The following is a 12,792-nucleotide window of genomic DNA, read 5'->3' as shown; positions in this document are numbered from 1 at the left end:
TTCTTTTCTCAGGTCAATTGTGTAGGCATTGTCTTTTGCCTAGAAAAAAGTGGTTTAAATAGATATGTGCTCTATAAATAGTAGCTGTCCCACTACTCTGGCTGCAATTTAAGTATTTGAGGGCGTTTCCATTTTTATTTTACGTATTTTTTTCAACAGCACCGCTCCTCAGAAGAATCTAATCCGAATAGGTTTGCACTTTTATTTTTATTTCATATGGAAATAACTGACTCCTTAGTGAACTTGTTCTATAGTAAAACAACTCCATGGAGAAACACAAACGTGAAAGCTAGAATGAGTAAGTACTAAAGATACATTCCTTTTCAACTTCTTTCATACCCCCCCCTCGATTTTAATTTACTGAATCATCCAAGGTTCTGGTGGCCTGTCTTTGTTTTTGAGTAATATTAATTTGGTCTCAGATCTTCACTTTCTATAATGTGAGATCTTTTGACATGCTATCCCAAATTATTTTAAATTTGTTCATTGAGAATAATTCTAAGTCAAGAATTTCAAATAAAAACAGGCAATGACTAAAACCTGGATTGCCTCTAAATGTCTGATTAGGTGCTAACATGGACTGGTGGTTGGACCACTGACCAGGAATTGGAAGACCTGCATGCAGGTGTCCCACATTCCATCTTGCCGTTAGAAAAGTGCTCCTCTCTGGCATCTCCTAGAGAATGTAGGGAGAAACAAGGCCCAGCAGGGTCCCCCTGTGTACCGAGCACACCCAGCTTGTAGGCAGAGGGGTCCTGCTCTGGGCAGGGCTCCTCCCAACAGTCAGGAGAGGAGAGGATGCCTTCTGCAGGTTGGTGGCCTCAGGGTATGCCCACGTGTCCTCAGTGAGGAGCACTGACGAGCGTCATGATGTTCAGGGCTGGGCCTGTGGCACAAACCATCATTGCTGGCAATGGACGTGGTTTTGGAAGGTGTGAGCACTGTGGTGACCTACCTGACCCTGCACGTGAGAGGCCTCAGTCTCACCAGCAAAGGTACAAGCCTCCTTGCGTAGGCAGCCTCCATCTGCAGGATCACGTTGGCGAACACGCTGCCATTGAAGGCATAATGAAGTAGGTGTTACAGTTGGTGTTGGCCCTGGGGTTTTGTCTTCCCTAAGGAGTACCTGCTATGTGTGCAGTGATACTCCTCGTGGTCCTTTGCTGGAGGCACACTCCTCTGCTTGGGCCAGGATTGAGTCCACTGTTCAGCCTTCTGATGACACAGTGGAGTCCGCTGGAGCGATGATCCTGGTCATTCCTGTTGCACCCAGCCCTGCAGCCTTCCTCAGTGTCTTTTCCTAGCTTGGTCTTTGAGCCCGCCACAACAGCAGGACCCCTTGTACAACTGCAGCTTTCTGACCCAGTGTCATTCCTGGCAGCAGCTGCCTTGTTAGAGGCTCCCCAGCAATGGTGGGATTCAGAGAAGTTGGCAATCCACCACATGGATACTGCTGGGCATTTCCGCAGGCCCAGCAGCCTCCTCTGCGCCACCTTCATTGTCTGGTGCATCTCTCCTGTTCATAAGTGTTGTTTGTGTCCCATGCTCTCCGGATAGAGCCTGCGCTCCCCTAATCAGACACTCTCACACTGTGTGACATGGCCTCTGTGGCTGTGCTGGGACGGCCCTCTCAGCTCCATGCAAGCCGGGGCTCCCGGGGGTCATCCCGCGCCCGGGGCCGCCCCCACACACACCACACCAGCCCCGGTTCCTCTGAGTTCGCCTCCGCACTGAGCGGACACTCGGGCGAGGCCTGGCAGGTTCTGAAAGTGAACCATACCGTTGCGATTTGAGAAAATAACAGCTGCTGAAGAGAACTGGCCCGAGCCGGGCGGTTCAGGCGCATCTCGCTCACGTGGCCCCTGCCGGGCAGCCGGCATGTCCTCGGCTGGCCCCGCCCCGCCGCGCCCTCATTGGCGCTTCTCGAAGGGCCGGCGAGGGTCAAGTGCGTTAATTAACGTAAGTGAGTTAATTGGTTCTCCTACTCGTCAGTCACGCCACGCCGCCGTCTTCAGCCCTCATTGGCTGGAGGACCGAGGAGGCGGTTTGGGCGCCGAGTGGCCCGGACATGGCGGACGGCGGGGGCGGCTGGCGGGTAAGTACGACTGGCGCCGGGACCTGGAGACCCGGGAGTCTCGTCGGGCCAGGCGGCCGCATTAGTCGGGCCCTCCCGGGGGAGGGGCGGGGCGGGGGGGTGCGGCCGCCGGGCCCGCTCAGGCGCCACCTGTCGTCGCAGCCGCCGCGCCCCTGCGAGGCCTACCGAGCCGAGTGGGAGCTGTGCCGCAGCGCCCGGCACCTGCTGCACCACTACTACGTCCACGGCGAGCGGCCGGCCTGCGAGCAGTGGCGGCGCGACCTGGCCAGCTGCCGCGCCTGGGAGCAGCGCCGGAGCAACGAGGCCCAGGTGCGCCGGGCGGGTGGCGGGTGGCGGGGCAGGGCGGCGTGGGTGCGCCGCGTGCGCGGTCTGCGCCCGGCCGGGGTCCTTCCCCGCCTTGCGCTTCCTTCTTTTGAGGATTAGCACAAATTAGTACATATACAGTTTTTTCAGACGATGTTAAGGACAACGAAGGCGACAGGCGAAGAAACGGGTGTAGGGTGGTTTAGAGAGGGAGGAGGACTGACCTTCCAGCGTTGGGGTCGTCAGCTAGCCTGTGGAGGACGTGCTGTTGCTGAGTCCTAAATGCCCAGGACCCAGCCTTCGCAGCCTTCCTTCACTCAGCCCCAGGGGACACGACTGAAGAAAAGAAAATGCCCAGGTGCCTGGAGCCGAGGGAAACTGGGCTGTAGAGGGGTAGGGCATAAGGTTGGGAAGGCACCAGGGGCCTGGTGGGCCTGATACAGAGCTTAGAGTCTAGGCTGAAAGTGTGCCGGGAAGCAAAATTTTATTTGTATCTTTAGAAGAGGAGTCTGTTGGGGTGTGGAGAGTATATTTATAGGGGGGCAGGTTGTTCTACTTGTCCATTCATTCAGCAGATATTTATCCTGTTGGGTGCTTTTGGGGATACACAAGTGATGAGAACAGAGCCCCTGCCCTCCGGGCACCCACGCTGTAGTCTAGAATGCAGTGCTCACTGTGGAGCCACTGTAGGATGGATGGGAGGTGGGGAGAAGCCAGCCTGAAGGTGCAATGCTCATGGGGAAGGCCAGCCAGCAGGACTGGCCAACATTTCATTGTTAAATGAATGCAATGATTGTGAAACAGACAAACGGATGTGGAAACCAAACTGCTGTATAAAAGAAAATGATGACCAGTCCAGAATAAATGAAAGTCAAAAAAAATGAAAGAAAGCTTATAGCCTGTATGGCAAGAGATTGATCATCTTTATATATGTGTGTACACACACACGCGCGCGCACACGTATTAAAAGAGCTCTCATATCAAGAAAAATGGGAATGATTTCAAAATAGAAAATTAGGCAAAGGGCACAAAGAAGCAATAAATTAGAAAGGAAAACCAAATGCTCAGGTATGTGAGTTAAAATGACAGAGTGGTTTTTGCTCAGCAGAAAGAAGTGTTGATAGGGGTTTGGAGAATCCAGGGTACCTGTATAGTGTTAGTGGGAGTGTCAGGTGTCCTGATTATCTAAATGTCAAATGCATACCTTTTAACCTCAAAGTTATACTTCTGGAATTTTATCCTAAGGAAGTAACCGAATTGCAGTGCACAGTTAGGAGTTCAAGATGTTCATTGTGTTTATGATAGTGCAAAAATTGAGAGCAACCTAAATTTCACCGATAAACATTTGACCAAATAACTTTTTTTACACAGTGGAGTTCTACATAACCGTTAAAAAGAATAGATAGTAATCTACCTGGGAATGGAAAGGTGCCTACAACATAATATTTAGTAAAAAACAAAGCAGGAGGTAGACTAGCAAGCACAAAAGTATTCTATCTTTAGGGAAATGTGATAGCTCTAAAATTTGGGCCTAAAAAGTTGTCGGGGATAGAGGTTTGGGAGTCTTTCATATTCTACTTTGCATTTCTGATAACTTCTTAAACAAGACCAAAACATTTTGAGATAATAGAGCTTGAACAAGGGTAGACAAGTAGACAGAATAAATTGTACGTGTAAAGAGGCCTGCATAGCACCTGACACCTGCTAAGGGCCCACAGTGAAAGTCACCCTGTCCTGATAACTGTGTCCTTTGTCTGTTTTGGTGGACAGTGACCAAGAGAAGATGGTGGGTTGAGAGGAACTTGTGCACAGCCCTGTGTCGGTGGCCTGTCTTCTGGACTCCTCCCACCCTTCCATGGCACCTGGGCACGTGTCTCTTACCTTGTCATCCTCCCTCCCAACCACGTTCCTCCTTGCAGCTCCCCAGCTGCTCTTTGAGTCTCCTGTCTCTCCTCTCCACTCAGAGCTCCCAGCCTCAGTCTCAGCAGGTGAACCTGCCCCACACTCACTAGGTCAACCAATGCCATCAAGCCCTGAGGCCCAGGAGATGTTTTAAAATTCCTCAAATTATGATGATCTAAATGGTAGTTTTTCACAGTAGCTTGTGAGAAAGAGCGATCTGGATCTCTGTGTGCTAATATGGAACAATTGCCAAGGTATATTAGGTGGAAGCAACTGAGCTGCAGAGTGGTGTGTACCGTACGCACCTTTTTGTCCATCATGTTTGGGAGGGTGATGAGTTGGGAGGTACAGGGGCTGTGTGAGGATGCCTGCAGCCCTTGGGCCCCACCATGAGGTGGAAAGTGACCAGAATCTCATTTGCACAGCAATCCCTCTGTGAGAGCGAGCGGGCACGAGTCCAGGCTGCACAGAAGTACACCCTGGTGTGGGCCCTCCGGCAGAGCCCCCCTGCAGACTGGCACCTCCCTCTGCCTCAGGAGAAGGATGAATGAAGAACGCCCCTGCCCTTGGCCTGTGAGGCTTCCTCAGGTCTATTTCAAGAGGGGCTGTCACACAGCGGGAAGGACTGTAACTGGCCCAGTCTAGTGGGTGTCTCTGCAAGCTCTCGCCTGGCTTGGAACATGGAGCAAGACATCGCCAACCCTATTTGGCCCACCCCTCACCTGCATGCAGGGCGCCCTGACACTGTGATGCTCTGAAAAACAATTGCAGCTACTGTAGAGCTTCCGGGAAGCCAAGCATTGTGGCAGGTACCTATGAGCAGCCAGGTCAGGCTAGGTGCAACAGCATTGGAAGTGGCAGTCCTGAGGTCTAGGATTCTCAGGTAGACTCTTGAGGGGTAGCCCTGACCTGTGTAGTCACCTGAGTGGGTCGGAATGAGATAGTAAACAGTTGTGCTGCTTTGGATGCCTTTCCACGTGCTGGGCTTGGTGACCACCGTGTACTGCCTGCCGGCCTGTGGCATGCACAGCATGGAGCTCACACTGCTCCAGCCTACTGGCTCCGTCTCACTGCAGATGCAGGCCGATGTGCCAGCAGGCAGGGCTCCCTCGTTACCTGCACCAGCACCCTTCACCTCTTAGGCTCTCAGGTAGGCCCTGGAGACTCCAGCTTCTGAGAAATGCACATAGCTGCAGAACACAAAACCTCACACAAAAAGGATTTGTGGACTCTTGGCTTAAGAAATCCACACCCAAAACACATGGAATTTAGGACTGCTTCTCTCAGAATTTCCTGATGGTTAATGCATCAAAGCCATTTCCCACGTTTCATTCCAAATAGAACTTGGTAGATTTCACACCTACCACTGTTGTGCTTGGACAGTATTAGAATTCTGTATGCTTATTCTCTTGTAGATGTTTTAAAAATATATGTATATAAACTACCAAGAAGACTAGTTCCTGAAAAGGTCTCTTCATTACTAATAAAATGCTTTCTTGTATCCTGTGGCTGCATGGCAAGGCCTATTTTGTGATGCTAAGGTCTAGGCCAGCTGAGGCCAGCGCCCTTCCTGCTCAAGCAGCAGGTCGAACATCTTTTAATTCATTCTTTGGGGCAAAAAAATTGATCACTTCAGACAGGTATACATTAAAGAATATTTTCTCCTGTGCTCCCCAAGAGCTCCTCTCTGTGTCTGTGTGGACCTTGTGAATGGTGAGGGATATGTGCTCACAGGATCCAGGAGCAAAAGGGAGTCTAAAAAGGAGCCAGGCTTCCTCCATCCCCAGGGAGAGCTTTGGTGTAGCTAAAGCACCACTATGAAGCACCTGTGCTGGATACTTGCCTTTGGCAGGGAAGTGGGAAAGGCCTCACCACCTGAGCCCAGGCCTCGATGGCGGAGGCTTGAATCCTGCCAGGCAGAGAAAGGGGCCCACAAAGGCTGAGAGAATCAACCCCACATGTTGATGGGGGGTAGGGGTGGGGGCGCCTGGAAACTGTGATCAGGGGTCTGGGTATAATTCTCAGGGTGATTACTTGTGTTCTACAGAGACCTCTGCTGCTGTGCAGAGACAGGGCTGGGGGTGGGCATGCCCAGTGTGGACAGATCATTTGGCTGCTGAAGTAGAACAGGCAAAATGTGACAGTGGCTTGGACCTAAGAGATAGCCATGGAGGTTGTGAAAAGTATTTGCATTCACCATTTATCTTAGGTAGAGCCAAATGACTTAGAATCCTTAGGCAACAGGTGTTTTTTTTTTTTTTTTTTTGAGACAAGAGTCTCACTTTGTTGCTCAGGCTAGAGTGAGTGCCAGGGCATCAGCCTAGTTCACAGCAACCTCAAACTCCTGGGCTCAAGCAATCCTCCTGTCTCAGCCTCCCAAGTAGCTGGGACTACAGGCATGCGCCACCATGCCCGGCTAATTTTTTGTATGTATTTTTAGTTGGTCAATTAGTTTCTATTTTTAGTAGAGGCGGGGTCTCTCTCAGGCTGGTTTCAAACTCCTCACCTTGAGCGATCCACCCGCCTCGGCCTCCCAGAGTGCTAGGATCACAGGCGCGCGTGAGTCACTGCGCCCGGCCATTAGTCAACAGTTTTAACGTGGACTGGTAAGAGGTTTTTTGTTTTTGTTTTTTTAACTTTAAGTGAGCTGGATACAGTGCTCACGCCTAAAATCAATCCCAGCAACTAGGGGGGCTGAGGCAGGAGAATCCCTTGAGCCCAGGAGTTTGAGGCTGCAGTGAGCTGTGATCATGCCACTGCACTCAGCGTGGGTGACAGAGCAAGACCCTGTCACTAAAAACAAACAAAAAAAATGGAACCCCATAGAATAGTATAAAGAAATGAACGCTTGCATATATGGTCACTTTTTGACAAGGATGCCAAAACCATTTAATGAGGAAAGGACAATCTTTTCAATTAATGGTTGATGCTCAGAAAACTGAATATCCACATGTAAAACAAAGAAATTGGACCCTTGTCAAACATCAAACACAAAAATTAACTCAAAATGGATGAAAGATCTAAATATAAAACTATAAAACCTAAAACTATAAAACTCTCAGAAAATGGGAAAAGCTTTACAACATTGGATTTGGCAATGATTTCTTGAGTACAGCACCAAAGTCACTGACATTAAAAGAATAAATAGACAAGTTAGACTTCATGAAAATTTAAAATTTAGGCACTGCATTTCGCATCAAAAGACAGTATTAACACAATTAAAAAGCAACCTATGGAATAGGAGAAAATATTTGCAAATTGTATATATCTGATAAAGGATTAATAGAATATAAAGTGAATTCCTAAGACTCAAGGGGAAAAAATGGGGCAAGACTTGAAAAACATTTCTCCAAAAAGATATACAAATGGCCAGTAAGTGCATGAAAAGATGCTCAATGTCACCGATCATCAGCGAAATGAAACTCAAAACTATAAGATACCACCTAATACCTGTTAGGATGGTTACTATCAAGAAAAAAACCCAGAAAATAACAAGTGTTGGTGAGGACATAGAGAAATTGGAACTCTTACGCACTGTTGGTGGGAATGTACAACAGTGTAGCCGCTGTGGAAGGTAGTATGGCAGTTCTTCAAAAAATTAAAAATAGAATTATTGTGTGATCCAGCAATTCCACTTCCAGGTATATATCTCAAAGCAGAATCTCAAAAAGATACATGTATACTCATGTTCATAGACCATTATTCACAATAGCCACTACAATGGGGAAGCTACCCAACTGTCCATTGACAGGTGAATGGATAAGCAAAATATGGTTTACCCATACAATGGACTATTACTCTAGCCTTAAAATAGAAAAAAATTCTGACACATGCTACAACATTGATGAGCCTTGAGGATATTATGCTCAGAGGAATAAACCAGTCACAAAAAGACAAACACTGTATGACTCCACTGATATGAGGTACTTAAGAGTAGTCAAAATCATGGAAACAATAAGTAGAATGGTGGCTGCTAACAACTGAGGGAGAGGGAAATAGTTATTTAATGGGTACAGAGTTTCAGTTTTGCAGTGAAAAGGGTTTTGGAGATACAGGATGATGGTGATGTTATACAATATGTATATATTTAACACTTAATACCACTGAACTGTACAGTTAGAAATGGTTAAGATGTTAATTTTTATGCATATTTTACTAATTTTTAAAATGGGGAAAAAACAAACCACACACTAGGAAAACTATCTTTTTATTCAAGTGAATTATTTCCTTGGTTTATCTGCACTAAGGTATTTAAAAAACCAAAGTCTTTCTGAGGTTATGATACAGATCACTAGGAAAAATGGCACTATTTATACACATAACTGTTAAGTGCTGAATTGCATACCCTCAAAATTTCTATGTTGAAGTCCTGGTCCCCAGTACCTCAAATGTGACTGTATTTGAAGACAGGGTCCTAAAGGAGAGAACTAAGTTAGAATGAGGTCTTTAGGTGATCCCTATTCCAATATGCCTGGTGCCCTAATAATAAGTCAGGACACAGACTGAGGGGATGACCCTGTGGACACAGGAAAATGGGTCATCTGCAAGCCAGGGAGAAAGGCCGTAGAAGAAACCAAACCTGCCAACACCTTGATCTTGGGAGTTCTAGCCCCCAGAATTATGAGGAAATAAATTTCAATTTTTTAATTCTGTGTTTTGTCAGCCCGAGCCAAGTAATACCGTAACCATTCCAGACTAAGCACCTGAATAAAACGAGTTCTGTGCCCCAGCTCGGCATCACACCTACTGTGGGGGGCACAGCAGCTCCGTTAACTAGTGTGTCCCTGCCTGGCTCCACTCTCTTCAGCCTCCCTCAGCTTAAAACCCAGAGGTAGCTCCTCTGTCCCATCAGGAAGCCCTGCTTCTCTCTGCACACCTTTCCAGTTCAAAGAATCCTGCACATCCCTCATGTCTGCTACTCTGGGTTACTTTGTTTCTCCTGCTGGTGGTATTTTCACCACAGACTTGGAATCTTCCCTATCACTCATATATTTTCCCACCTGAGGGTAGTGGTTGATGTCTTTGTCATCCTCTTCCCAGCACCTGGCAAAAGGGCAGCCTCTCTCACCCCATCCATTTCAGGTGAATTAATTTTGATTCTAACCCAAGACAAAGAGACGCTTTTGATTAAACTTATATTTATTAACAGCATGCCTGACTCCCTGGAAAGCAGACTTGAACCCTGATCATTCTGGTTCTCAGAGGCAGTGTGTTCTGAGGACAGCGCCTGCACTTCTATTTCTTGAACTCCATCTGTGTGTACACCTTGGTGATATCATTGTACCTGCCTTCAGGGGGCTGGTAGTTAGAGACTGGTGGTGTGTAATCTGGCCCTTTCTTTTCAAAGGGGAATAGGCCGTGGTCCCGCTTGATAGCCTCGGTGTGGAGCTCTGGCGACTCAAGTTGCAGCTCCTGCAGAGCTTCCTGCTGGGCCTCCAGCATGGCCCTGATGGCTTCCCTCTCCATCTCATGTTCCCGTTGCTTGTACAGGGACCACCTCTTTAGAAGCAGAGCTCTCCGCTCACTCTCCTCAAAGGAGAGCTCTACCTCACGCCGCTGTCTGCAAACACACAAGTCCAAGGGTGTGAAGCTTGGGGCTACTGACCTTGCTGGCATGGGAGTCTGTGATTGCATATGACCCAAGCATTCCCACTGCCAAGCAAAGACAGGACTTAGGAGAGAAAAGTACAAGTTTGGACAAATTAAGGAATGGAATGTTGAATGTGGCAGCAGTGCAATTGATGCTGGGAACCAAGGTCATTTACTCTCTATCAAGAGAAGGAACAGATGGTCTGAGGAGATTATGGCAGCACTTCCTAAGCTCCAGGCAAAAGTACTTTTGATGAGATGTGACTTTGGAGGAGGAAAGTGAAATGGTGTCATGAAAGTGATCACCAATATCCAGGAAGCAAAGAACCTGTATCAGCCCTGGAGTACCAAAACACCTCCCAGGTGCATAGCAAGGTGTTGCATTATAAATGGTGCACACTTTTTACAAGGCAACAGGAGCTGCTAACCCTGCACACAGCACAATCCCAACACATACCAACTATGATGCATTTGCAAGAGGCCCAGGGTTTTCTACTGTCAGGACAGACCCAAGGCCCAAGTCATGAGAAACAGCAAAGATTCCTCATGCAAAACAGCAACAACATGAACTCCAGAATAGTGCTAATCCAAACTCACTTAAGCACATGGCCTGGATTTATTGGTTGTCTAATAAGTTTCTTTCCTACCTTCAGCCACTCAAGAATGCTTTCTCCAATTCCAAGGGCACAATCAAGGGGAAAAGGACTCAGACAGGGGCTAAGTCAACCCAAGCCTACTGACCCATTTCCACCACAGCTGTGAACTACAGACAGAAGTTGATACAACTCCTTTGCCCTGAAGACTTCAACCCTAGAGAAGGACCCTTACCTTGCTTTATCCAAGAACCTCACAGGGGTAATAAAATCTTCAATGGGAATTAACTCTTGGCTAGCCTTTTCCAGTTTTCGGATCCTCTTTTTCAAGCGGTCCTTTGCTGCTTGGTCTTTTTTAGGATCTACCTTCTTCTTCTTTCGAAGAGGTTCTGATCTAACAAATAAAGCAAACATTTTCCTCTTCAGTCTCATGAACATACTGAGAGATGTAATAGGTGACGTGCCTGGTACTGGCACTGAGCTCTCCCCTGGGGAAAGGAGCTGTGCATGGGCTTGACCCCATGAACTCGGTGTGGCAAGGAGGTGGCTTCCACCCCAGAGTACTGGTGAGACCTGTGTGGGCGTCATCAACTACAAGGATGGGTGCAAAACCATCTTGGCGTATCGGGGTATAAATTAAGGGAAAGTGTTTATCTTTAGGGCTGGGATTCAGGTGTGCCTTGGGATTGCATTGAAAAGTGAAAATACCAAACTGTTGGATTAGAAGCTCGCGACTCATATTTTAAATGGATTTGTGATTTATAGAAATGCTTTGAGTAAGACTAAAAGAGATAGCATGATAAAAAATGACTGGCATGTCCCTGTTAACTTTTGGGAATTTCTTAACAAATTTCCCCATCCTAGAGCTTTGGCAAAAATATGATTTACTCTTAGGAACACATCGCCTACAACAATAATTTACTAGTGAGAATAATCAAATCCGGCAGAGCACGGTGGCTCATGCCTGTAATCCTAGCACTCTGGGAGGCCAAGGCTAGCGGATTGCTCGAGGTCAAGAGTTCAAAACCAGCCTGAGCAAGAGGGAGACCCGTCTCTACTATAAATAGAAAGAAATTAATTGGCCAACTAATATATATAGGAAAAAAAATTAGCCGGGCATGGTAGCACATGCCTGTAGTCCCAGCTACTTGGGAGGCTGAGGCAGCAGAATTGCTTGAGCCCAGGAGTTTGAGGTTGCTGTGAGCTAGACTGACGCCCCAGCACTCACTCTAGCCTGGGCAACAAAGCGACACTCTGTCTCAAAAAAAAAAAAAAAAAAAGAATAATCAAATCCTCTAGATCAAGACAGACTGAATCAAGTCCCTAGACTAGAGCATCTGGGGTGCCAGGTGCAAATATCTTTAATCTTTGCACCTCCCCCACCTTCTCCAGGACATCAGAATGGTCAGGGAGGAGGAAGGCACAAGGAGAAACAGAAATTTAAGCTGTGCTGACCGCAAAAGAATCCCTTCAAAGCTAATATTTATTTAAACTACTTTTGTATTTAACATTTTCATTACAAATAGGACACAGCAATATACGGTATAGAGAATGTTGAAAAGACAGAAAAGCATCTGCCTAAATTTTGAGAAACTTTATAGGTTAACTTTGCAACCCAAATGTCCAGCTTTGTTCTGGTCACGTGCACGGGGGCGGGGTGGGGTGTGCTGGAGGATGTCTCTCGCAGACAGCCAGAGAGAGGTCAGGCCCAAGGTTGAGTTTTACCTCATGGGAACGAGTTCCCAGAAGGATAACAATGAGGCTCGCTGGTGGGTGTCTCTAATCTGCGTCTGCCAAGTTCCCAGAAGCCTGAAAAATGCAAGAGTACACATAAATACCCGATTCTCTACAACGCCTCCAAACTCAGGGCATTTGTGAGCACCGATGTGACCGAGAGGTCAACTCTCCCTTCATACCACAGAGCACCTGGGCGAGACCCCTGCTGGGCCGAGGTCCTCGGATCTTGAGTGGAGTCAAGATCAGCCGGCTCCTCCCTGAGGTACCCGCTGAAGGGGAGGCAGCGAGGGAGCGCGGGCGAGGCCCTGGCCAGCCGGCGCGGGGCCCTCGCGCAAGCCCCGGTCGCCCCGCAACCCAGCCGCTGCCCGCACTCACCCGCTTGCGGGGCGCAGGGCGCGCACGACGGTCCGCAGAGTCGCAGCAGCCATGACCCCTCTGCCGCCAACCTGCGACTTCCGGGCGCGTGCCCCCCAGCGGCCCGGCCCGCGGCGCCCGCGCGGGGGCCAGACCAGAGCACCGCCCCACGCTCCTGCGCTCCGGCCGCGCTGGCCCCGCCCCCGACGCAGCCCCGCC

The 12,792-nt window shown here is 48.4% G+C and overlaps 2 protein-coding genes across 3 annotated transcripts in view; one reads left to right on the top strand and one right to left on the bottom strand.

Moving 5' to 3' along the window:
• Positions 1-10,770, top strand: part of C22H22orf39 (chromosome 22 C22orf39 homolog) — a 123,856-nt gene extending 113,086 nt beyond the window's left edge. Inside the window, exons 2-4 of one of the 2 annotated variants that reach the window (XM_075996790.1) lie at positions 2,038-2,095; positions 2,237-2,404; positions 10,543-10,770. In XM_075996790.1, the coding sequence (XP_075852905.1) occupies positions 2,069-2,095; positions 2,237-2,404; positions 10,543-10,629 (282 nt within the window). In that variant the 5' untranslated portion in view covers positions 2,038-2,068 and the 3' untranslated portion in view covers positions 10,630-10,770. Of the gene's footprint in view, positions 1-2,037; positions 2,096-2,236; positions 2,405-4,725; positions 5,807-10,542 lie in introns of those variants that run through there. The other variant, XM_075996789.1, reaches the window with a different exon arrangement.
• Positions 9,422-12,780, bottom strand: MRPL40 (mitochondrial ribosomal protein L40). Its single transcript, XM_012776602.3, has 4 exons — positions 12,595-12,780; positions 12,208-12,291; positions 10,718-10,876; positions 9,422-9,860 (listed from the first exon to the last, which is right to left on the bottom strand). Exons 1-4 carry the CDS (start codon positions 12,645-12,647, stop codon positions 9,536-9,538), a joined length of 621 nt encoding a protein of 206 aa, XP_012632056.1. The 5' UTR covers positions 12,648-12,780; the 3' UTR covers positions 9,422-9,535.
• Between the last annotated feature and the right edge of the window lie 12 nt (positions 12,781-12,792).

The sequence above is a fragment of the Microcebus murinus genome, chromosome 22 (genome assembly GCF_040939455.1).
Source record: "Microcebus murinus isolate Inina chromosome 22, M.murinus_Inina_mat1.0, whole genome shotgun sequence".
In the NCBI taxonomy this organism is placed as follows: Eukaryota; Metazoa; Chordata; class Mammalia; order Primates; family Cheirogaleidae; genus Microcebus; species Microcebus murinus.
The sequence above is the reverse complement of the archived record's forward strand: the minus strand, read 5'-3'. Positions and strand labels throughout refer to the sequence as shown.

Bases quoted from the DNA above. Each gene is read 5' to 3' on its own strand.
- MRPL40 (XM_012776602.3), bottom strand. From the start codon at position 12,647: ATGGCTGCTGCGACTCTGCGGACCGTCGTGCGCGCCCTGCGCCCCGCA. The intron at 12,292-12,594 runs GTGAGTGCGGGC...TGCATTTTTCAG, and splicing joins GCCCTGCGCCCCGCAAGCGG to GCTTCTGGGAACTTGGCAGA. The intron at 9,861-10,717 runs GTAAGGGTCCTT...GTGTGTTTGCAG, and splicing joins AGGTTCTTGGATAAAGCAAG to ACAGCGGCGTGAGGTAGAGC.